The sequence below is a fragment of the Passer montanus genome, unplaced genomic scaffold, assembly GCF_014805655.1.
Source record: "Passer montanus isolate IOZ18808 unplaced genomic scaffold, ASM1480565v1 scaffold12, whole genome shotgun sequence".
NCBI lineage: Eukaryota > Metazoa > Chordata > Aves > Passeriformes > Passeridae > Passer > Passer montanus.
The window spans coordinates 6,668,360-6,694,387 of record NW_024358722.1 but is presented as its reverse complement, the minus strand read 5'-3'; the positions used below and the strand labels follow the sequence as shown (position 1 = coordinate 6,694,387).

The 26,028-nt window shown below is 37.0% G+C and overlaps 1 protein-coding gene across 2 annotated transcripts in view; it reads right to left on the bottom strand.

Annotated features, from left to right (window-relative positions):
- Positions 1 to 1,941: 1,941 nt before the first annotated feature.
- BABAM2 (BRISC and BRCA1 A complex member 2) overlaps positions 1,942 to 26,028 on the bottom strand; it is a 161,748-nt gene continuing 137,661 nt past the window's right edge. For both annotated transcript variants that reach the window (XM_039697666.1, XM_039697664.1), the window contains exons 11-12: positions 21,516 to 21,669; positions 1,942 to 3,226 (exon numbers count right to left, since the gene is read on the bottom strand). In XM_039697666.1, coding sequence (XP_039553600.1) covers positions 3,163 to 3,226; positions 21,516 to 21,669 — 218 coding nt within the window. In that variant the 3' untranslated portion in view covers positions 1,942 to 3,162. The remainder of the gene's footprint in view (positions 3,227 to 21,515; positions 21,670 to 26,028) is intronic.

The following is a 26,028-nucleotide window of genomic DNA, read 5'->3' as shown; positions in this document are numbered from 1 at the left end:
GTGATTTAAGGACCTTTGGAAAACCATGCATTAGCAGGGCTTAGTAACTCAAGACTTACTGCATTCTTTCAGTCAAAACTAGGACAGTGTAGCGTTTAGGCTTTTCAATACATTTGCAACATTTCTATTTTTCCCCTATGTTTTGTGGTTCTCACAAGCCAAGAAAAATAGCCCAGGAGTGCTCCCTTCAACTGCACATATCACGTAATAGGGAAGGAAGCGCTGAGAGTCTCAGCGCCGTTAAACTGGCCACAATGGAAATTATAATAAAACAGGAGATAACAGGAATAACTCCAATTCATCAGAACCCAAGTTTTGTGGCTAACTTAAATGCTTTCAATGGACACCTCGTTTGATATAAAATTATTTAAATGAACCCTCTCTTCTGGTATAGTATTTATATGGTAATTCTCCTGGAGAGAAGCTTCTATCCATTTCAGTGTGTCTCCTCTCAATACCTCATTCGGAGAGCTAACCCTCCCAATACTCCTGAGAACTATTAGAAAGAAAACAAAATATCCATAAAATAGCTCTACATCTGACAACTATTAGAAAGGGATCCATGTAAGTCAAAGAATGAAGGGTGACCTTGAAATAAAGAAAATGTTCATTTAGTGTAACAAAATGCCTTTCCTTCTAATCTGAAATTTGATAGGCTTACCTTAAATGCAAACAGTAGTTTTTTGTCCTTTCTACCTTTTTTCCTCAAAATACTAGCAATTGTAGCATGACATTAAAATTAGACTGAATCTATTGGTTTGTTTCTACGTATGTTGTGAAAAGTTGGTGAAACTGTTGAATGCAACATAATGAATTACTGTTTTAGGCTTTTTGTACCCTCAAAATATTTTCTTATGTGGCTTGTAAAGCTCTTTAATAATAAAGCAGTTCATTGTCCAAAATGACTAGGACTGAGGTGAAGGATGCATTTTTGGTTGAGAATAAATCTAAATTCTGAAGAGTGAACCTCTTTTCAAACTGTTTTGCAATTGGTAGCCTTGAAGTATGGTAACTTCTGAAAAGATAAAAAAATAAATAACTGGCACCGCTTGGGCAATCAGGTATATAAAGCACACACTGTGTTCGTGGAGCAATCATACAACATTGAATCAAAGACAAAGCTGTAAAATGTAAGATTCCAGGAATGTACTGATGCAACCTAAGGGTTTGGTTTATACCTTTTGAAGATGTCTAGAGATTGTTTCTATCAGATTTTGAACACTATGAGAACAAATGTTTTCCATTAGCTGCCCTTCCTCTCCCACCCCATTCACAAGGTTGGCTTATTCTTGAGCTTGTGTCTGTGTCTGTGGCTTTTACCTGAGACATGTGGACGTGAGATCATCCCAGTATACTAAACAATATTTTCTTAGTCACTTGAGGTTGTTCAGTTATGATTTTGCTATTCACATAAAACCATCACCTTTCACATCTGCTCTTAGCATGCAAAAGCCTCATGCTATGTCACCACAGAGGGAGTTCAGGCTCAGACCTTTGAAACTGTTGACAGTCCTCAGATAATGCACTGAGAATCACAAAGGGGTGGGTCACAGGACAGAATATACCTTCTCTGCAGACTTACAATAAAACTTCTTCTTATTATATTTATTCTTACAGTAAAGATTTTATTTGCAGCTTAATTTTCAGCCAAGAACTTCAGTATTAAACATAAATTAAATTTTGCCCACAAACTAGCTAAAAATACTTGTAGTTTCTAGAGGCGAATTATTTGCATAATTCTTAATTATTAAGCTTCACTACGCAAAACCCATCTGTATTTCCTAGGTGAATATAAACCCTGAAAAGCACTACTTTTCATGTGAAATAACAAGTTGTAGAAAGGGTAGGAGAATACTGCCAATCAAGTAACTTGACGAGACTTCCTTGCCTGTGATGCCATAGTGCATAATTTAAAATAAAATGTTTTCCAGTTCCACTGTATCATCTGCATACTATTCATTTAGTTCCATGTATTTAGCAGAAGTAGGGCATATTTTCCAGATACCATTTATAGGCAACATACTCTGTTAATTTTATTCCTTACTGGAAAGTACCTTGGTCTAGTCACAAATTAATTGGGGAAGTGACATTGTGACCATTAGTCCCAACTGGTGTGCCTGACAAAAGCAGGAAAGAAAGGATGAATAGGCAGGATTTTGCACTTGGCATTTCAGAATTAGGGGAGGTAATGTTTCCAGTTATATACACTTAAAAATATTTTCTGAGAAGATATGCTGAACTTAAGCACTAAGCTAAATACCTACAGCCCTACATTATTTCATCAGCTATTTTCCAAGACATCATTAATTCCTTTATTGAAAGTTTGCTTCTTAGCAGTATTTATCTTACTTGGAAAAATTACAGGTCTATGAAAGGGCTTTATTTTGTTATACTGGTCAATACAACTATTTACTTGCATGTTGGTAGAACTTTTTTGTAATGGCAAGGGGCACTCATTAGGAAAACAACAAAATTGTACAACAATTTGAAATTGTTGGAAATGAAAACAAAGCATAAAGGCCTAACATTTCACATAAGATGAGCTTTCAACAGAAGTATTAGAAAAACCACCAAACCTCAAACACGTTGCCATACTAACTCCAGACCAACTGGAAAGGCACTGAGAATTGCAGTGTGCAACTCATATCCATACCTGTGAGAGTAACGAGCACAGTGAGACGCAAACCTCCAAGGCAGAATATGGCACTGTACAGTCCATTAGGCATTCCTGGTACACACGGCAGATTTATGTTTTCTTAGGATAAGCTGAAAATGTTAACTAAATGTACACATTACATCATATTTCCATAGGGAAGAACAATCCAGTTTAGACCATCTGAAGACAAGGAAGCAAGGCATAACATACAGGACATTGTTGGCACAAGAAAGTGTTATCATATCAATGCACGCCCTTTTAAATTTAATCCAATAGATATATAAAGGATTGGTGGTGGCAGAGGCAAAGGGGCAGGACTAATATCAAATATTCAGTTCTAAGCATGCTAGTGAGGTCTTTGTTTCAAAACTGAAGCTACCAAAACCAGTTCAGAGGCAAGAAAGCACCTATCAAGACAGTCCAACCCATTTCCAGGCATCCTTCTTCTGGGCTGACATGTGCAGACTGAAGGATCTCTCCAGTATAGTTTCCATGCCCAAAGCTGTCTAGAGCTTCCCATTAGCAAATGCTGCCTCCTGGAACTGAGGGACAAATGTCTTGAAATATGTCCTAGTGAAAAGAACAGAAAATATATGATTAAGAAAGAGTAATCTTAAAAGCATGAATTGAAGCACTTGATGTTTCCCATGTTTCCTATTTCCCCTATGCGGATAAGGCTTCACATATGTTACAAAAGGCCCAAAAACAGACAAAGCAATGGAGCAGGAAAACAGTGAAGAGAAGTCAGAATACGTGTAGGAGATAAGCTCTTTATCTGTCTCAGAAACCTTGACACATTACTGTCACTGCTGATGGCAGCAGTTTACATAAAATGCAGCAAATAAATACTAACAACATTGTATGAACCATATGTCCTTTTATTCGACTTGAAAATTTATAGGATAATGCTCTTTTTTAAAGTGTGCTTTGTATATTTTGGATCTTAGTGTATCTTCTTTGCAAAGGATCAAGTGACTCACAAATCCATAAAATGAGCTAACCCTACATATCCAAAATTGAGTTAGAACTGTACCTTTGAGATTTTTTTGCTGAGATAATCAACCATGTAATAATGGTATTTTACATGTCCCAGGGATGCCCTTTACTTGCCAGTTATATTAGAAGTTGCTTTATCATTCTGCCTTTGGTTTCTGCCTACAGTGTTTTGCACCTAACTTTAAATTTCTCTATTTTTTTTAAATTTTGTTTTCTATTTTTTTCACTGGTCTCTATAAATTTCTCTCCTGTTCTTACCAAGAAGAAATATAAAGTGAGAATGGCTGCAATGTCATTTATTATATTCCTGATCTCTCTGCTGGTTTACCTCCTGAAGCAAACACACACTGATCAGCTTCACAATCATGATGTGTTTCATAACTGCAGTAGAAGCTTTGGCAATCACTGGACAGGAACCATACTTCCTCACACCTAAAAACGTTGCAAGACCACAAAGAGAATGCTCCTCTCTCTTTGTGAGGTTGTTCCTGGCAAATTAATTAACAGATAGCTGCAGTCAGCTTTTGTGCACAAGATGTAAATACATATGAGGTGCTGTCCAAAGGTTAAAAGAGCAATGGAAAGTAAAAGCATTTCTGGACTGAGGAGCTGATCCCAGAAATGGAAACAACTGTAATAAAGAGGACAACCAGCACACACATTTTATAGCATATACAGATTGTGCTGTGTATTTACAGAACACACTTTGGTTTATTGAAGCAAAGTTCAGAAAACAACCCTCACAATCATGCCTGCAAAAGCGATTGTTCACGCTGGCACACACACGAACATAAACCAGCTGAGAAGGTCTCCTGATCTCAACAGCTGAGTGCCATTTCTGTATCTGTGTTTTTTCTACCATACCTTTGAAATTGTAGCTTCTGTAAGTTGTGTTTAATTCGACATGTTTTGCTAGCTCATGGAGTACCACTTGCTTGTTGTGAGTGTCAGGATCTATCCCTTTTACTTGTCCTTGCTTTATCTGTCCTAACATTTAATTATGCTTCTCTGCTTGCTTATTTTAAATAGCTTCCCTCATCCTCTTTGACAGCTTCTCAGCAGACTCTCTTCCATGCATGTGATCTGAATTGACTTGATAAATATTACTTAAAACTTCCCTCTTCCAAAACTGTAGAAATTCTTAATCATTAAATGGGATACAATCAGAGTCATTTTTCCTACATTTTATTTCTTTTTCTTTATAGCATTTCTGTGCTTTGTATTAAACCCACACTTAGTGCATTATATGCAGTAATTATATATGCCTTTTCTGTTAGGTAAATTCCAGAATGAATGCTTATGATACCACAAACACCCTCCCACACCACCTTTATCTACATTTGCATCCTTTCTTTTCACTGATTCCTGCAGGATAGCTTGTATCCTTTGCTGCAAAACTAAGTCTAACACTTCCCTACATTCTGATCAGATGTGCTGTTTCAAAGAGGAGTTTATTTCACTGGTAGTTCATATGAACCTCTTGGCTATGTTCCCTACTCTACAGAAATTCCTTCAGTACTTCATAATTTTAAATGTCTGTTTTTTTTCCTTTTATACCTTAAAGTACATGCTTAAAGTTGCCCTTATCATTTTGGTCTTCTCCAGACTGAAGCAAATGCAGTACCACAAGTGTACTCAGGTTATGTTCCTCCATTTCTGTCCCTCTCCTGTATACCTTAAGTATCTCAGATAAAACAGAGATAATGATGGTTCATCACACATACCAAAAAAAAAAACAAACAAATTAACACTGCCCTTAAGCCCCCCCAAACCAAACCAAAATAGGTCCTGCTAAGAGATCCAAAAGCCCAGTATGCCTGATAGGACTGTCTCAGCTACAGCACATTTAGTACATTGAGGAGGAAAGATGGGAAGTAGAAGAAGGTAAGTGAAACTCCTTAATGAACACTGGAAAATTTTTTCTAAATTTTTTCTTTTCATCCAAGGTTTGGGACAAAACCATGTGTTAAAATACCTGAATTTCCTGTGAAATGGAAATGACAACATTTTAATTACAACAATCTCTGCAGAGGTCACCAGTAAGGAGGAAAAGAAGCAGCAATCACCTTCTGAGTAAGTTTCATCTATTGACCATCTGGCATTGAAGTGAAAGTACACATTTCTGCCCAAATAGAACCATGACACAAAATATTGGGTCACGACAGATGACATGAAATAATTTTGAGAGAAATATAAGATTTTTTGAAGGACAATACTCTGCTATAGACTGGATGGTAAAGGCATCTTTCACATGAATGCTATTCCATATAGAAAGATTTTAAATCAAGAAACAACACTCATGCTCCAGCATCCTCTACATACAGGCATAGAGAAACAGTGAATATAAACATGAATTTTGGAAAAAGATACATTCTTCATACTCTATTCATATTAACACATTCACATGAATGTGTTCCGTCAATAACTATGATCTGTGCTATACCATAGATATTAATATAAAAGTACATGAAAGGTTTTTTTTTCCATTCACATGAATGTGTTATTTACACCGTCAATAACTATGATCTGTGCTATACCATAGAGATTAATATAAAAGTACCTGAAAGGTTTTTTTTCAGAAACTTTGCCACATGATATTTTCAAGTTATCTCCAAACTATTTTGAAATTATTACTTTTATATACACTAGATATGTTTTTCAGCTCTGGAGAACTGTTATTAAAAGAACCCCAACAACAGTAATTTAGGTCCTTGCTGAATTGCACTGAAAATGAAGAAAGTTAACTTGACCTATAGTCTCTCAGGGTTCTGTCAAATGGCAGAAATCAGCTTTTGATCAATGCCTTTTCTCCTTTCTGGGAGAGATGGAGGTCCTCCTTTCTCCAGCTTTCATCTACCATGTTCTTGGTGGGTCTGTATCACACAGACCTTATACCAAGCTCAGAAGTCCTGCATAAATTCTCCTGTAAGTACAGCGAAACTCATTTGTACAAAGTACACAGATATTCTTCATGTGAGTGTTGAGTACAATCAACACTCATGTAAAGAAAGTAAAACACATGTTGAGTGTTGCATCCTTCTCACAATGGTTTAAATTCCAGCTTAAACAGTGTTTAAAAAGTTGCTTTCTTTTCAGCCTAGAGTGGGTGCCAATCTCCATACGCTTAATGGCACATGTCTAATACTTTGCTGAGCTTCTTATAAGACTCCATTGTTTTTTGTCTATTCATTTTTCTTCTCTCAAATGGTCATTTTCCAAGTTCAAGGTAGTAAGTTATGAGGTTTCTATGGAAATGTTTCTTCATCACTCCACAAAACAACACATTTTGCTGCAGTTAACCACTATATATACTTGACACAGTACAATAAATTCCAGGTGCTACACTCAAGGACGTCTGTTGAGAGTAAAGCACTTCTCCTTCCTTCACTTTATTATCCAGTGGAAAGAAAGTCTTGCTATAATTGCAAGTGTAAGTATCTAAAAGGAGGTAGAATTGGCTCACCTGCTGTTTACATATTTTCCAGTGATATGAAACACTGAGTGTGGTACAAGGTCCCCAGAAGCCCATACATGTCTAAATCCCAGGGAGTCAGTTTGCCGTGCTTAAAACATACTTGACTGAGAATTCACATGGTTTTGTGAAATTTCATTCTAATTGTACTGTTTTTTCCCCAGGGTAACTTAGTGCTGGGTTTTTAAAATGCAGTTGGTAGAAAATCTGCATTGACCACTTGATAATACCTTTTGCCTTTACATATCTATGCTGAAAATCTGCAAAGATTTTAAATGTAGCTGCAATCTCTCATCAAACAACACTTCCCATTTATTTATGGTGATAGCATTCCAACACCAATACACTCAGTTTCTGCTGTTGCTTTTGCTGGACTGGTACTATAGCCAGTTATACAATTGTGTTCTAGTTACTGCTGCTGGTGTAATAAAGTTAAAAGGGTTGTTTAGGTATTTCTGTTTCTCTTAAAATCTTCATGTGGTAAATTCAGAGCAGAGGATCAAGACTCAAATTCTGTAAGTAAAAAAGCATGCAACATGTTGTATCAATGAGATTTCTGCTTTTTATGTCTGGGACAAGGAATCATCATGGGGTGATGAATCACCTTCCCAAGTCATTCACAAAACATATGCCCCTTAAACTCCTCAGTTTATAACTGCCAAGATTTCCAGCATGCTGATCTTAAATTCACCCATGCTAGCCCTATTTGCACTCATGTTTTGTTTCAGCTCAACATGTGGGACTTTTTCCATCAGGAGACGATTTGAGGAAAATAAAGGGGATGAAATCATCATGATGGTCCACATGAAGAACAGACTTAGTAGTACAGCAACATTTCTACTACCAGCAGTGTCCTTATTGGCAAATTAAAGCCCTTGAGCCACAATCTTCTTCTTTTCACAAAGACATAGAGACCTTCTCTCACTGCATCAGGCACACATATTGTGTTCCTTCTCATCTGAAGGCAGACTTGCATTTGGGTTTTTTTCCTACTACTGGCTTTGAGAGCGAACTTTATTTGTAAATAGTACCCATTATTTCAATATTTTAGCTAATTCTTGTAAAATATTTTAGTAAGTACTGCAACAGATACTTAATTCTGTAAATATATGGCTCTAATTATAGATCCTTAGTGTATTCAAAAGCATAGCAGCCAGTGTATTTAACAAATACATAAATTTTCTCCTATTCTAGGCAAGGCATACATAATATGAGTATGAGTTCTTTTCTAAAACTTTTTCAAGTTCATACATCTGACTTGGGCAGGCACACCTGTAGTCATGGTCATCTCTGAATAGTCCTACTTAATCCTTCCAAGTGTTCTGGAGTAAGGTCTGTATTTAGTAGCCCATTCTCCTCAGTAGTTCTCTATTGTCTGAATTGTCCAGCAGGTAAATTGAATTTGTTTGAATAATCCTAGTACTGAGGTAAGGACTGAATTGTATCGTGTCCACCTGTATGAGATACAACCAAGAATCCCAGACATTTGTTCCAACTGCTGTCCACTTTTTTAAAGGAACTGTACCTCTAGGATTTACATCATTTTGCATCCCATATTTCTCTCCTGCTGTACCCTAGAAGAACTGGTTCAAGACATCTACAAGTTTCTTCAAATCCACTGAATCCTGATAGAAAAACATCAACTCTATAGATGACTGATCTTCATAAATTAGCTAGAACAGCAATGTTCTCCCCTCTTTCAATTAAATTTGGTGAAAACAGGAATTAAGAAGGGTGTAGGTCAGAGTGAAGGACAGACTGAGGCTTCTTGAGGTTTTTGATCTATTCCTTCCAGACTAGTAGTATTATGCTGACACTTTGCAATAAAATCTTGTTATACAAACTATTTCAACACTATAGACATATTAGAATTATAAAAGAGCTTCTCCAGGCTTTATCAACGTCACCTGATTACTCACTTTCTGAAGTACAAAGTATTTTTGCATGGATCATACATACATATGTAGTGTGCCTTTGTATTTTTGTGTTCCTGTTGAAACTTGTTTTGTCAAAACTTGTTTTGAAAATACTGAACACCTACAACAATACCTTCTGGATGCCAGAGGAGAGGATTTGTCCTCCCGTGACCACACAGGCACATCCAGCTGATTTGGTTCATGTAATCCCTAAAAATTCATCTCCTGTACAGAAGGTATTTACCACAACTTTCAAAACTTTCTAAGATTTCCTGTTTGTTTCTGACAGAACAAAATCAGTCTCTTTTTACAGATATAAGTTTTCTTTCTAGATTCCTTTTGTCAGGAGCTACCTAATTCAACATGATTACCATTAATTAACAAAAGGAACTTAAATTAATAAATTGGTGCATTAATTCCAATAGTGGGTATGTATTTAGGTCATGTTCCATATGACTGCTGATTATCTCCTTAACCCATGCTCATGCCCTCCTCCAGCATCTCTCTGCCTTGCACTGAACAAGGGCTGAATACCAAAGTGTGGATATCTACTGACTGAGAGCCCATTCTTTTAAGAGGCCTCATGCCAACGTTTGAGGCATAGCTTTTTCCTTTTAAACACAGACACGAGACATTTGAACCTCTTTGCTATTTTTACCATATATAATACATTAAAAACATATTTCCATTGGGTGAACCATGTTGTCTATTTATTCATAGGCACTTCCACAGCATTCCTCACCAGGCTAAAGATACATGAGCACTCACAGCAAAGCTGGATCAGCCCATCTCCTGCTTTGGCATAACTATGGGGTAAGAGGAGTGTAACTCCACAGCAGACATTTTGCAACACCTCTGTTAGCAGAAATGATGGTTGTATCATTGTCTCCACATCTAAGATGCTACAAAAGCTGAAGTGATAAATAGTTCTCAGCACTCTAACTTTTGATTGCCTAGCTGGAACTGGGCTGTAGCACACAGGCCCACAACAGGGCCAGGTGCCAAGTGGCAAAGGCTCAGGAGCTAATGAAAATCAGGACTATTATGGAATGCACAAGGCACTCAGGAGACAGCAGCATTTCTAAATCACCATTTAAATCTCAACATCACAACAACTTATCCAAGCACAGCAGCAGAATGAAATAGGTACCTTCCAGGATTTCTTTCTCACTTCAAATATACATAACGATACTTGGCATGTAGTCATGATTCTAAACTAAGCTTCTTGATGGTATGCTCTTCGAGATGTGGTTTAGAATTTCCTTACTAGGCAGCTTTATCTATAGCAAATATTTTGCTTTTATGTGAAACACAATGTCTACACAGTTCTCCATTTTATGCATCTCCAGAACTGGTGATGCCAAGAAACATCTGAAGTGTTTATACAACATCAAGACAATAGTTCTTAAATTACTGCTACTGTAACTGGCTAAACACACAAATGTACTAAGGAGGAAGTGCACAATGCCATTAAGCTGCTAGCAATTTTTTTTTCCTGTGTGTCAAAAAAAAAAAAGCATCACAATCCCTCTTCCTCTTCTAATATTTCTCTCTCTACCTCCTTTTATTGTGAATTACCCACAAGGAGATTAGTAAACTTTTTTTGCCTGTTTCTACCTGCCAGTCCATGCAAGGCACTGACTGTGCAGCCAGGCTGATGGACAGACAGAACAGTAATCAAGCATCAAGAGATCTGGAGATCTGCAGTGGGCAGCCATCAATGGCAAATTTCTAAGAAATACAGTTGTTTTCAGCTCAGTTTATTATACTGCACTACAGAAACCTGTCTCCAAAATCACAAACAAACCAAAAATATAACAGGAAATAGAAGTGGCAGAACTAGTGAAACCAAGTACCTATCAGAAGTTCAAACATTAATATTCACTCACTTCCAAAAGCTGTTTTCTGTATTTTACTAACAATATCTTTTTCCTCCAGAAGTTCTTTCTGGAGTTACTGTCATTTCTGATTCAAGTCACACAGAAAGGTACAAATAATTGTTATATTTAGACATGTTTTTCAACAGTTTGCTGATTGCAGAATTAAGAGGTAGCTTTAATCCATATGAAGCAAACAGAAATAAAAATTAAATTTTCATTTCATTTCCAAAAACCTGTGGTATCAACTGATTTTATAAATAAACTGAAGAATTCAACATTGTTCTCCTGTAAAAATTAAGATGACTTTGCTGCCCAACTTACCATAAAGCAAAATGAATTTTGACAATCTGTTCAAAGCACGAAACAACCATAAATATAACAACCCGACTAAAAGCAAAATATAAAGGAAGGGAGTTCTAGGGAACTGCTGTGGAGCCAAGATTGCAGATCATCATGTAGGCTGGCAATTAATGTTTATTTTAAAGCAGCAGCATAAGTAGGGTTATCACTTTGTAAAAATGCTAATTTTGATTCCAAGAATGTATGTCCTCCCAAATGCATGGACCTTTACTGACAATAACAGATAAAATTACAGCTACTGGATCTAATCAATTTATACAGACCAAGGCCAGAAACTATGAAAGCAACTTTTAAAAACCATCTAGAACTCAAGACTGGTATTTAATATCTCACAGATTCCTGATACAGATATTTAAAAATTTACAAAGGTGTATTGCACAGACACAGTGAATCTAAGTGTTCCAAAGCATACACAGAAAATTAACTTCTCATTTTGAAACAGTTTCATCAATGCCTTCTGCTTGTCAGTCAGTTCAAGAGATAAAACACTTCACTTCCTTCACCTTCTCCACAATGTACATAAATAGATGTACTTCAGTCAGATGAAGGTTTGTGGTCTTAGATCATAGCAAATTTTGCTTCTGCTTTCTTAACTTCCATTTTCCCCACAGGGTAGTGGGTGTCTCTGAAGGGTGCATTGGAATATCTCGGTCACAGCACGGCCACTCTGTTTCCTTATCAGTGGATCATGAGAATGATATTCCAAGGCCATCATGGAAAAAGTCAATCTTCATAGAGTCTTTTTAAATACATTGTTAACTTGCAGGAAATTTCCAGTCCTGTGAGCTACAGCATGACAAGTCTGCTCTATTTTTCCTAGCTGCTGAAGTGCCACAGCCATATTTTCCCACTCCAGGTAAAGGTCAACTTCTTAAAGAGATAGTATTTATTCAAGGCACGTATTATTTCCTCTTATCTAGGCTATGTAAATGCTCAATGAGCTCTGCTGTTGGAGAGCAATTATTTAACAAACTTTTTATTAGATTTGAAGGAGAGAGTCAATGTGACATGAGATGCAGCTAGGAACCTCTTCAAAGCTTAAAAGGCAGGGTAAAGAACGTGTGAAAGTAGTGATGGGATAAATAGCAAGAGAAAGCAGAAAAGACTGGGCAAGCATATGTTCAGGAGTGAAGCTTGTAAGAAAAGACAAGTGTAGTGATTCAAGAAGAGAGGAGCTCACAGGAATAATAGAATTTGAATGATCTTTAAGAGATTATTGAATCCCTTAATTGTAGTTCAGAGGCAGAAGTGAAGAGTTACACCACAGATGCATCCATAACCACTCTGACAACCAGCATCCCTGAAAATAAAGTTTGCTTGCAGGTGAAGGTACTGATTTCATCATGCCATCCGCTTTGCTTTGCCAGATTGCTTATCAACAGGCCAAAGGCAACATACCAAACCATAAAAGAAACCTCCCTGGATATTCATTAGGACAAACCAGTCAGAAGGAAATGGATGAGACGCCGCGCATCTGTGATTATATAAAACATATTAAAGCAGATGTTTCTCCTTGCTATTCAAGGAATATATATTTGCTACCAGAAGTAAAAGTGAATGTTCAAAAGACTGGAGATTCATCCAAAGGGGAAAACCAGACAGAAATAAACCTTAATACTAACAGATAAAAACTGAATAAAACAAATACAAAATTAATTTGAGGAACAAATTAGCTGTGACCCCTGAAATAAACACTTGTCAAACAATGCAAAATATGATCAAAAAGTAAAAAGAATACTCAGAAGAAATAAAGTTACAAAGAATAAATGAAATGGAGGTGCTTAAAGATGTTGCCATACCAGAATCCGGCCTTCCAAGAGATTCAACTCATGCATATACGTCAGCCAAAAAGGAAATGAACAAATGAACAAAACACAACCAAATCAGCAGCCCCAGATTACACTGACACCCAAGTTCCAGAGAAACTCAAGTGTGAGAAAGTTAAACTCTTAAATAGCTTGTAACCTCCTGCTTAAAACAGCTTGGTACTAGAGAAGTGTGATGGCAATTAAAAAAAGGTCTGGAGGTCTGGGAGGATAGAAGGAGCTATGACTCAATGAATCTCATGTCCATACATTACAAATTGGTAGAAACTGTTCATAGAAATTATTATAAAAATTCATATATAGTCCAAAATTAGTGGATTTGAGTAAATATGGTATACTGGGTAGGAGGCAAACTTGTGTTCCTCAAGTCTTCTATTTTCTTAAGGTATCAAAACCATATCGACAAGAAAAATTCAAGTGACACACACCGCTCAACTTGCCTACAGGTATTTGGGAAGGTTTTTCAAAGGCAGAAAACCCCCTGAATTACCACAGAAGGAGAAAAGATCCGGGAGTGGATAAACAGCAGGCCAAGATACAAAGAAAAGAACAGGAATAAATTATGAATATCATTAGGGAGAAGTGCACTGAGAAGTGCACAGAAATGGGTGTTCTGATCTGTGTTGTTCATATGCCTACGTGACATGTGAAAGTGAGCAAAGGAAGATGGAAATGTGTGTTAATGTTAACAATTTAGTCAGGAAAGGAAAAATAAGGCACAATTATGAGGAACTGCAGATAGTTCTTACAGTGCTACGAGATTGGGAAATAATATACCATGTGAAAAGTCAGTATTGACAAATATGAAAGGAGAAATATGTGAGGAAAAAGACATAATTTTACTACGACAGAAAACACAGGTACTGAAAAACAGATAGAAAGGAGATGTTGGTGCTAAAATGACACTGAAACTAGCCTTCATCAGTATGCAAAAAACAAAATCAGATGCTGTTAGAAGCAGAATAAATCAGACAATATCACTACACCACCATATAAATTCACAGTGAATGCATCATGAGTAATAGAAAAGGAAACAGAAGGACAATCACAGAAACAGTAAAGGGAGAAAGAAGCGGGACAAGGCTGATCAGAAAGATGGAGAGGTTCTGGAGAAGGAAGGAGTGAGCAGAGCAAGAGAACAGCTGACAAAGGAGACATGAAGAGGCTCATAAAACAAAGGTTATGGAGAGGATCAGTAGATTAACTATTCGCTGCCTCTCTTCATACAAGTGGTAGAAGGTAACAACAACTTGAGCTGTGAGGAGGCAGGAATGCAAAAAGCCAACAGAGTTTGTTATTCATACCACACCTGTGTGATCCCTTGCCACAGAATTTTATGATGTTATGCTGTTGGTTCAAAAAGCAAGTGAATAGAAGGAAAGCCAGGTAAGATTACTTAACAGAAATGTACCAGTGCTGGATAAAGAAATTCTTGAGGATGGTGGAACATACAATGGAAATATGACTACATGGTCTGCCATGCTTTTCTACAGGCATCCACTACTACCTATTGATACAGACATGACAGTGGGCTAAATGAATGCATAGTTTTACCTAGCTTAATGGAACAATTATGAGTATTACTCAAAAGACAAGACTCTGGAGCTCACTTATTATTATTATTTAACTGTTTATTTTGTAACTGAGCCAGCAATAGTATTTATCTGGTCGATTAAATCTCAGCTCCTTCCAAACCCATGTATTTCTCTCTACTTTTTTCTCTTGAGAAAGGCAGGATATTTTTTTTGCTCAAGTTCCTAACTGTAATTTCATGCGCTAATATAGAGCTAGCAGCTTTCATAAATGTATAATGGAGTTCTCTAATAAAGCCAAATCAGACAGTGACTGTGTTTCATAGTATTTCTAGAACATCACTTAATCCCAGTTATCCAAGAACCACCTACATTAAATTCTAACCTTTCATTCCTACAAAGCAGTTGTCTTCCAGAAAAGTGCTATTATACTCCGTTTATACCAAGCCAACTTCTCCAATCTCTTCTGTGCATTTCTCCTGTCAATATATGATAATACTTTTTGCAGAAAGAATATTTACTATATATCAAAACGCACATATGTACAGTTCACACATACACAGAGTATCTATACAAAATCACAGAAAAACTAATTGCCTAACAGATTTTATTTCTATGCACTTCCTATAGCACCTATACTCCTCATCTTTAAATAGTTGTTTTTCTTTCCTACAGTCAAAGCTTTAATGAGAAGTGACCAGAAACAAATACCCAGGCCCTTCTGTCTTGGCTGAAATCCACATAATGCATGACAGCACTGAAGATCCCTGGCAGGCACCTGTCAGAAACTAACATACCATAACTTAAGAGTCAGACTTAATTATCCAGGGAGACATTTAAAGAAAACTATGTGAAAAATATGACTTAAGAAGTGCAACTATCATGATATGTACTGTATTCTGCACTGCATGCAGAAAAACTATGTAAAAATAAAGGAATGTACTGGGAAAAGTCTAATTAAAAGTCCTATCTACTTCACCTGTTATATCTTACAATCAAAATAATTTTGTTATTAAGTTTTGCTGGTAAATCAACTGCAGAACACACTACAAGGACAAGTGCAATCACTAAGCACTTTAACAAAATGTAGCTTTTTCCATTTTCCTTTCTATTGTTCCCATATAATTCTGATCAGCTGACACTCCCACAGAAAATCAGTTTTGATTTAATGGTGTATAAAATCAAATTAACTTCTTCGTAAGCTTCACACGTCTGGGTCGCCACATCTCTTCTCGTTACAGCTGTCACAGCGTATTGCCTCTTTTCTGTTCTGAGGAGCAGCCCACCAGCGGCAACAAAATGTCAGCTTTACTCCATTTCAGGCAAGGAAATCACTTCTGTTCAGTTTCTGATGCAAAACTATTAAAAACCAGAGCTAAACAAGCGACCCAGCTCACCACCTCAGCCTTTAGTTGTACCTATGCTGACGTTCCTCCTCAGAAAGAATCCTCTGAGCCTTGCAAATGTCTGAACACATGCACACACACCTAGAGAAGAATGATGTCCCTGGCATTTATACTTCTGTTCCTTTTTATGTTTTTCCTGTTCATTTTTATGAATTTAATTTCAAATTTAAGATAACATGTGACAGGGACAAAGACAGTTATGCAAAAAGCTTTGTGAGGTGAGTATATGTAATGCAAATAAGTTAGTTTTTGGAAAACTGCTCTTTTAAGATTACTAATGTGCATGAAAAATCATATAATATAGGCAAATACAACTTGATACTTTTACAAATAAGCAAAAAATACTTAAATACAACCCAAAGAATAAAAAAAATTATTACCTTAATTATACATACCAAGAAGAAAATATATAAAAAGGGTGCAACATTTACACGTAAATTTTATAATGAGATTCATGGTAGCATAGCTGGAACTCAAAAGTTTCATGAAAATTGTGAAAGTTGTTAAATAATTTGAAATATAGTAATAGATATTCTGCCTAAAATGTGAAAGAAATCTGAATAATAATAACAAAATGGGTGAGTTGAAACTGGCTAATGTCAAAATAACCAAAAAAGAGAATCATTAGGGCACACAAAATTTCCTGAATAGAACACCAAGTCTTTGACATAGTACAATTGATATGTCTAAACAGCAACACAACTGTCCCTTTTTTGTTCAAATATTCTTTTATTAGAATAAGAAATGCAATATTTTAATCTGTAAATGTAATCATAGAATCACAGAACTGATAAGGTTGGAAAAGACCTCTAAGTCCATTGAGTCCAAGCATTAACCCATCACTGCCAAGCCCACCACTAACCATGTCCTAAGTGCCACACCCACGTGCCTTTGAAATACCTGTAGGGGTGGTGACTTCATTACCTCCTGGGCAGCCTGGCTTGACAACCCTTTTGGGGAAGAAATTTTTCTAAATATCCAAACTAGACCCCTCCTGGTGCAATTTGCAGCCATTTCCTCTTGTCCTATCACTTGTTATCTGGGAGAAGAGGCCAATCCCCACCTGGCTACACCCTCCTTTCAGGCAGCGGTAGAGAGTGAAAATGTCACCCTTCAGCCTCCTTTTCTCCAACCTAACACTCCCAGCTCCCTCAGGCGTGCCTCATAGCACTTGTGCTCCAGACCCTTCACCAGCTCCATTGTCCTTCTCTGCACATGCTCCAGCACCTCAAGGTCTTTCTTGTATGGGGGCCTCAATTATACACATGACAGACATCCAAATTGCTGATACTCAAGGTGAAGGTATGGCTGAGGCTGAAAATGCTACAGCCCAGGTCACCAGCCTGGCACTTCCTAACCATGGCTCTCTTGTGGTGAGCACAGACTGAAGCTGCAGCTGTGGCTTGCACAAGATGCACTTGACCCCATGGCAGAGCAACAGCCAATATAAAGTTGAGAGCACTCAAGCCCTTTGAAGCTTTCACCCTCTGAGTGTCCTGAGGGATATATAACATTTACACCACATTCAGCAAACACCATGAATGGTCAGGGATAACATTGTCATTCAGAAACCTGTTTTGTCAGCCAACTTGGGGAAAAAAAAGGGAATATGAAGCCTTGGAACAATTTCTTATTGTGATACCAGTTTTCCATGCTCCTGCTATTTTTAATGATGAGTAGGTGGATTTATGTAGGATAAAAGAATAAACTGAGTTTTAACTTGCTCTCCCCTGAAGTATAATCTAAGTCTACAGAGCAGCAATGGGTCAGAGAGAAATTGGGCCAGAGTGCATCTAAGAACTGATTTCATTTGTATAAACAAACAAGCTTTATTTACAGTATTCCTTCATAAAATCCCAGGCTTCAAGTCAGCATGTTCTTTAAAGACTCCATTTATGTACACTTGAATGCCTATTTAAGCAAAAAGACAAGAAAGCTTTCCCATGGAAACTGCACAGAGATGTTTTACTTCACACGTACACCACAAACAAGGCTGCTAACTTTCCATAATTTACTGTATTTTCTTAGGCTTGCCATTGTATTTTAGGACCAAAACTTTTGGAGAAGCTGCTTACGCAGGAGGCCACAGACATATAAATAAATGACCTACAAGAGGCAAAGCCTGAGATACCAACTGAGAGGAAATGGCATCTCAGCAGCTTGTAAAAAATTGGAATGTTGTTGGTTTCCCTGTTTCTAGCTGGAGGAACAGGTTAAATTTTTGTGTTAGCTGAGAAACAAGCAGTCTGGAGGCAATTGAAATCACATTATTAAATCAGGACTTGATTCATCCTTCAGAATTAAACAAAGCCAGAGGGCAACCCCTGGGCTAAGACAATAGCAAGCTTCAGTTACCAGATGCTATCTCTCAGTGAGGAATCTAAATCAGTGGGCTGCAATGGAGACCAGTGATTTTAAAATCTGCCTAAGAGGACACAGAAAAGAGGCTTGACTTCATGGACTTTATCAGACAGATATAAATTGGTCCAATAACTTCAGGAAGAACATGGGCAGTTTTTCTCTCTGAATAAAAAAGATCCAGCTAAAGTAATATTCTGGTATGAGAATTTGCCTTTTAGATTTAAGTGATATGTCTCTAGGTGTGAATGCATACAATCTACTTTCATATGTATGCATCTTAGGGAACTAATTTTGCTCCTGCCTATAGTTACTACTGATTGTCTCAAGGCTACAGCAAAGGGTTAAGTCCTAACTTCAAAGAGATGCCTTCTTCTGCTGGGGGCCACAAAGATAAGCAAGGATACCAAGACTTTCAGGTTTAGTCCCTACACTGAAGGAACTGGATGGGCTCATCTGTTTGGGAAAAAAACCAACAACCCACACCAAAACAACTTTGGGAGAAGGCTGGGCACAGAATCAAAGTCCCTTTGGAATGAACTTATGACAGCTCTGCCCATGAATAAACAGGCTGTGTTGATTTGCTGAAAACAGAGGCAGGGCTTGCCAAACTTGAGGATGAGGAAAGCTGTGACTGATGCCATTTCAAACTTGATGATGCTTCTAACAGTTGGTTCAAGAGCAAGTAAAAACTATCCTTGATGGTGTTTTTAGCCCCACTGAGGAAGATATAGTACACTGATCCCTGAAGTCTGACACGAGAAGGATGGAGAACTTGGTCAGATACTGGAATGTCAAGTGGGAGATCCTGTGGCCCTAGAGCAATGGCCAGGAAGATAAACAGAGATGTTTTGTCTCAAAGAATGCTGAGCACTTGGGAGAAAATTTTGCTAAGAGGGAAAAAGACTATATATAAGCAAAACCTAATTGACAGTATTTAGAAACACAAACAAATTGTCTCTGATTTAACTAGGGCTAAATTTACTTCAGCAGAGTAGAATGACATTGTTTCTAGAGGGTAAATAATGTATTCACTTTTTTTCTGGGTTTTTTTTCAGAAGTTTTCATGTGTTGTTTGAACTAATACGTCTCATTAGAATGCTCTCCCACATATCAACATATATTCCCATAACTTGGTCCATAACATGTCTGTGGTAAAAATTAAGTAGAATAAGAAGTTATTTGGTTATGTTAAAACACACTAACCTATTCTAAGAAGCCCTAGCAAATATTTTAAACACTGTTTATATAAGATGCTCCATTGTGTTAAAAATCTTTCTTAAAATATGCTCACATGTATCATAACATCATATTTTTTCTTGATCCAGATTTATTTATGGTACCTACTCAGGAATCACTAGCTGTTCCTGCAAGCGAAGCGCTTTTAACTGGAGCAGTTTCTGTCTCTCTGCAGCTCAGTGATTGCTATTTCAGACATCTCAGCACACTGTCTTCCCCCGCTTCTCATCATCCTTCTCATATTACGTACCAGTGCAAAACTTCAATGCACAGGCTCGAACGTAAGAGTGAATAACCTCAGCAAACGTACATGTGATAGTAAGTGTACACATTTAGTGCTTTTAAAGAAAACTGTTGTAATACTTCTAAATTTCAAGTGCAGGGCAGTGAAGTCCATTTGTATACACCCACTCATAAGCAAATGCACTTAGCAGACAGCACATAGGTACTTGTAAGCTTTCAGCTACAAAAGAAATGCATTTTGTAGTATGGTCATAAAAAAGCCACAGTAATGCTTCCAGTTATTGTTCTTCTTGATTGTTTTGTTTTGTTTTTTTAGTAAACAAAATACCCATAATATCCTTCTAGAGAAAAGAAGAAAGTCCATACACACAAAAAAATCGTAGCTGATTGAGAAATGGTGCTCCTATAAACAGTATGGTGGCAAAACCAAATGCTACCCAAAACTTTTTTATTAAAATGCATATTAAAATCCCAAATCAAATGTTACTTGATGCTTTCAATAGAATTTAAATTAGTACAAAAATCTACAAACGCATCAGTCAATTGTTGTTTGCTTCCATTATTTCCAAATTATATTCTCTGACCATGCCACTCATTTGATTTACTCAGCTTGAACTATTTTTGTTTCAACTCTTATTTATGCATATTTGCTGATTTAATTTAATCTTCTGACTGTCATTCAAAATGTTCATCCCAATATGCTTTGTGATTTATGCAGTTTGATGCTTTTACTTGCTGAACAACTGATAATCAGCCTGCTTAAATCTCTCGCTGTTCTAACATTTTTACACTTTGCAAAATTAAAACACTGCAGCAAGCCTGCTGCCTGACTCTCCCCATTCAGGTAAAATCTGCTCTGCTTCATGAGAAGACAGGGACAATAGCTAGCTTTGGGGACACCACTGCCTATGGCAGCTTGCCCTTCCAACAGAACCTCTCTGTGTGGCTGCCATGTCATCATGAACTAAAAGGATACACAGACTGAAGTGATCTCTCCTCAGCCCAAAACAAGGGCTTGCAGAAAAAAATGCAGAGGAAGGAGACAGGGATTCTCTGTTTCCATCCAACAAAAAAGCAATAAAGCAAGAGATATTCAGATTTTCAGATAACTTTCTCAAGATCTGATAGGGCTGCCTCCTGTGCTGGAATGGTGGTTTGCTCTACCTCCTCCTGTTCTTCTCTGCCTTTTCATTACAGCCTAATTCCAGATCTTTCAGGTTTTTCTTCTTTGCTCTCTCCATCTCACATGCTTCCCTTCAGGGTCCCCTCAACACTCACACAACCCCAGGGAGTTACCTTGACTGACTGCTACCATGCAGGTTACTCCTGCTGGGAGCTATCTCATCTACTTAGGCTGGAAGTTCTCTGAAGCAGAGACTGTCACCACTCCATGCCATACAAAGCCTAGCAGAAAGAGCCTTCTTTTGTTCAGTCCTTCGGCACTAATGCAATAAGCATGATTAGTAAGTATCTGTCTACATTCATCTATAAGAACACCAGGACTGTATAAGAATAAGAACAGGTTCAGCTTTTGTAACGATGAAAATGTATACCTATATCCATGAAATTTCTACCCACCAAAGACCATGAAACAAATGGAATGCTTAGTAGGAAACAGCAATCTGACTTACTTTGCTCTCTTGGCCATTTCATTGCCATCCCATCGGGGGCTGTATGGGTAATTCTTCTGGGCCTGGGAGTACAGCTGGCCACTGTTAGTGAAGTGGTAGACAGACTGAAATGTTAGGGTTGGTTGGTCTCGAGGAAAGTAGAGGGGTAGGTCAACTGCAATTCAAAAGGAAAAAAAAGAGTTATAAAAATATGCCAATGTATTTTTTCCTTTTTTCTTATTGGGAATATATCAGATCATTCTATTGGTTAGAAGTGTCAGAAAAGGAGAAAGTGATGGCTAGTTCAAAAACATCGTTCTGCATTTATTATAAGTAATGATTCCAACTTACTTCTATGGGACACTTTGCTTTACCAAAAACTTTTGTAAAGTACACGATTTTAAAAATAATTTAGCTAGTGTATAACTATGTTAATCATAAAATCTCCACCAGGATTATTTAGTTATTAAAAAAATTACTTTTATAGTGAAATCTTCCCTTTCAAAAATTCACAAAATACATTCTGTTTTGCTTTACATTAAAAAACCAATTTATCTTTATCTGTTTTAACCAATATATTTTAGTGTCCTCATGGGCATCAAAAGCTTTATCATCCTCATTTTACAGCTGTCTGTGTCCTAAAGCAGCCAAATGAGTTGATATAGAATGTAGAAAGATTCAGTCATATCAGCTGGAAAAGATTTCAACTTGCTGTCATTTGCTAGACAAGAAAACACCCACAAAACTAAAAACACACCGAAAAGCCATTATTACCCAAAATATCCCACTAAAAATAAAAATCAGAACCTCTTAGTTCCCTTTGCTTATCACTGTCTCATGATCAGCTAGGTCTGGTGAACAATAAAATAATCTACAACAGTTAGAAACTGTGTATGCTTTCATGGTCAGAACTAGTTTTTAACTTTTTCATTGCTAGAATTATAGTTTGTATTTTCTTGGTCTACTTCTTATTTCAGGAGGCTTCAGAAATCTGTAGTTAAACTGAATTATGACAACAGACTTGAATTACTAATATTAAATGTCTAATCTAACACCCAAATTAACAGAAAAATTGTAATTTCTTTTAAAGGTGTAGGCTTCATTTATAAAGTACCTAAACCCATACTTTTTGATATTCTCCAAATCACATTTTTAAAATTCTGTACAGTGAAAGAACACTGCAATGGAATTGTATTTTAAATACTTCCAGAGATTCCAGCACTTCCTGTGAAATCTCTGCTAACAGACTGAGGAATCAGTGTAAGACAAGTTTTATTTTCCAAATTCCATTCTATCATGCTGCTAGTTCCTTCATTTTTCAGTTTATCTAAGCACATCTAAGTACTGAGATGTGCATCAGCTACACCGTATCTCCCTTTGCTCTAAAGGGACTCCAAGCTCTAGGAGTAGAAGCATTTATAGCCATGAAGCACACTAAATCAAATGTGCTATTCCAGCCACAGTCCCAAAATACAACAAATCCTGCCATGGAGGACAGCACTGGCTCAGTTCATGACCCAGTGTCTGAGCCACACGTGACAGCTCCCGCAGTCCGGGTGACTCAGCCCACACAGCAGCTTCCAGCAGATATTTAAGCACTAATGACATGGGCAGAGTTCTGCTAATTTGAGGGCAGATCACTGCTTTAACAAAGGTTAGATTCAAAGATTGCTCTGCCAAATTCCTCTTTATAATGTGATTACTAAATAACAACCCTGAAAAACTTTGGTGTAACCTGGCCATTTATCAGCACGCTGTCTCCTCCCCTCACAAATAATGTGTGCACCTCGGTCTCTGAAGGACTCCACCATGGAAAAGGGTAAAAAATCAAGAAGACTGATTCTCTGTTTTAATCTTATAAATATAATACTTCAGCTCTGAGTGCTTAAACTGTTTCTCTAGTGTATCTTTTTCATTCTTAAGTACCAACTCCTTAAGAGAAACCAAGTCTGTATACTTCTGTATTTTATCACTTATTTTATTTGTGTGAGAGGAATAACAAACTTTAGCAAAGCATTCAAATAATAATTTAGTCCTTGTACTCAACTTTTTAGCTGAGAATTTCTAACTTCCATTAATTTTCCCTTCAAAACTGCCATCTACATAACACACACAAGCAGCAATGGTTTTTTTCCAGTTACCTACAACTAAAGGTGGGCTCTCAGGACAAAGTACCTAGCACTGGAAATGCTGTTTAAAATGGATAATTGAGGCAGTGCTCTCACTACAGTGACACCTACATTTGTTATGAGAAGGTACCACAAAAATATATTCTATTAAGCAAAATTTGTAAAAGAATTTTCAGGAATTACTTACATTATAAACTGATCACATAAATAAGATAATCAAACTAGATTCAAAATTGTGCATCCCACATCTGGACAGCAGCAGTGTTACCCTGAACTGCAAGTAGAGTTTTGAAAAATTTAAACTGCCTTTGATTTATAATAATAGCCTTCACCTGAAATTGCCAAACCTCCAGTTTTCTAACCCAAGTGTTTCCTTAATACAAGGTGTGGATGAGTCCAGACCAAGTAAAAAAACCTGTCCCTAATTCTGGAACACAACCACACCTAAAAGGCCAGTAAACAGGAAATAGCCTTGAGTTTAAAGTGTTATACATATCTCAAGGTAGCCAGCTATTATTTCAGCAATAGGAAAGGAAGGCAAGAACTTGCTTCCGTCCCAGTGGATGCCCATGCATTGACACTGTTGGCACACAGAATGAAAAAAATAAGCAAATACCACTGGTAATTAATGCTGGCAAGGTGTGTTGGACATGAAAGGTCAAATTCTGCTCATAATCACACATGGCTTGCTAAAGAAAATTTTTCTTTTTACCTGGTCATGTGTAGGCAGTCTGACTCTCAATCTGTACATTAAAACAAAATCAGATTTGCCTTCATGCAATATCTGAGATGACAAAGGTGTTACTGTAATTACATGCAAGACAACATTCACACTTTGCCATGAAAAATGCATCACAGTTAAGAACAACAGATTGGTTTTGTAAATTAACACCTGAACTAGGCAAACTGTAAAAGCCTGTGTTGGTTTGGCATGCTAGTTACCTAAGAACTACAAAAACGTATTCATGTTGAATACAAGTACTATTCCCAAATAACAGCTGACTCACAAAGTACCCTGGTGATATGTCTGCAGAAAATAAGCAGATGACTCATGTCTGTAAATTCCTGAAAGTACCAATAGACCCCTTGCTTAGTCATCTTTTGCTTGGATGCTGGGTTCATGAGCTCTGTAAACTATAATGAGAGATCTAGCTCTTAGTAGGACTCTCTCTCCCTTTTTTCCTCTCTTCTAAACAGTGCAAATTATCTCCCTAAAAATAACTTCATCTGCGTAAGTGAGTCACTTCAACTAGCAAGCTTATACAAGTCATGCAGTTAAGCAGTAATATTTGGTTATGAAGGTAAAAATGCTGCTGTCAAACTCAAGATTTAAAATGAAAATTATGTCAGAGGAAGTCCCATTTACCCCTTCTCTCGCAGAAATAGAAACATTTCCTTTGGAAAATTTAAACAATTAGCTCATTCAGGAAAGTAAAGCTTTCTAATTTAGTTCCATGCTCAAAGTCATTTAAATCTGATGATTTCTTACTTTGGCTCTCCTAAGCATCATACTGTTAATGTAAGAGGAACTTAAAGAAGCAGACTGCAGAAGGAATCCAGTAAAATGTTGCTTTCTCCTACATTACAATTTACAGATCATTTTTTAAAAGTCAACTTTTAGACAGCCACAGAGTGGGGAAAATAATGTCTTTATGGAGGCACTACATGAACAGAACTTGGAGGGCTGTTTATGGGTAATTAAGCATTGAGTAAATTCTTCACTGATTGAACCCTAATTTTCCCACACAGTTCATAAGAAAGCAAAAGAAAAAGGACTTGCTTGTTGAGAATGAGTCATGTTGTAAAGAAACTTAATTACAGTTTATAAATAGTTGAAGTTGCTCTCTTTTTGAAACGTAAGAAACTATCTAGAAGTAGCACGCAAATTTGCTTCTCTTGACTTAGTATTTAATGCGTACATATATTCAAAACATAGTTATCTTAAAGCCAAAATCTTGGTTTATTAATAACTAACAAACTGAGCAATGCATCTGTAAGGTTGAATTGTTTATTTTCTTAAAAAACAGCAATCTGAGGCCTCAACAGGTTACCTAGTTTGTTAAGCTTATGTCAACAACTACAGAGTGGATTTTGACTATCCTATTAGCTTTAACATAGTATCTTTAGCATCTAATTTTATGACTCGTTCAACAGGATATGAAATACGGAAGGAATGTCTCAGAAAAAGCATGTACCAGTGCTGCTACAGGTTTTCTGAAGGAAAAATGCTCAGAAGAAAAGGACAGAAGAAAGGGTTTACCACAGTGCCCTCCTTTCCACCTTTAAACACTGGAGAAAAGAGATGGGAAAACAAAACCATGCTTGAAATGCATGGTGACCATAAATATATTTCAAAGTACTTAGATGGTAACATAAAAATTTTTCCAGATATACCATTCACCTGT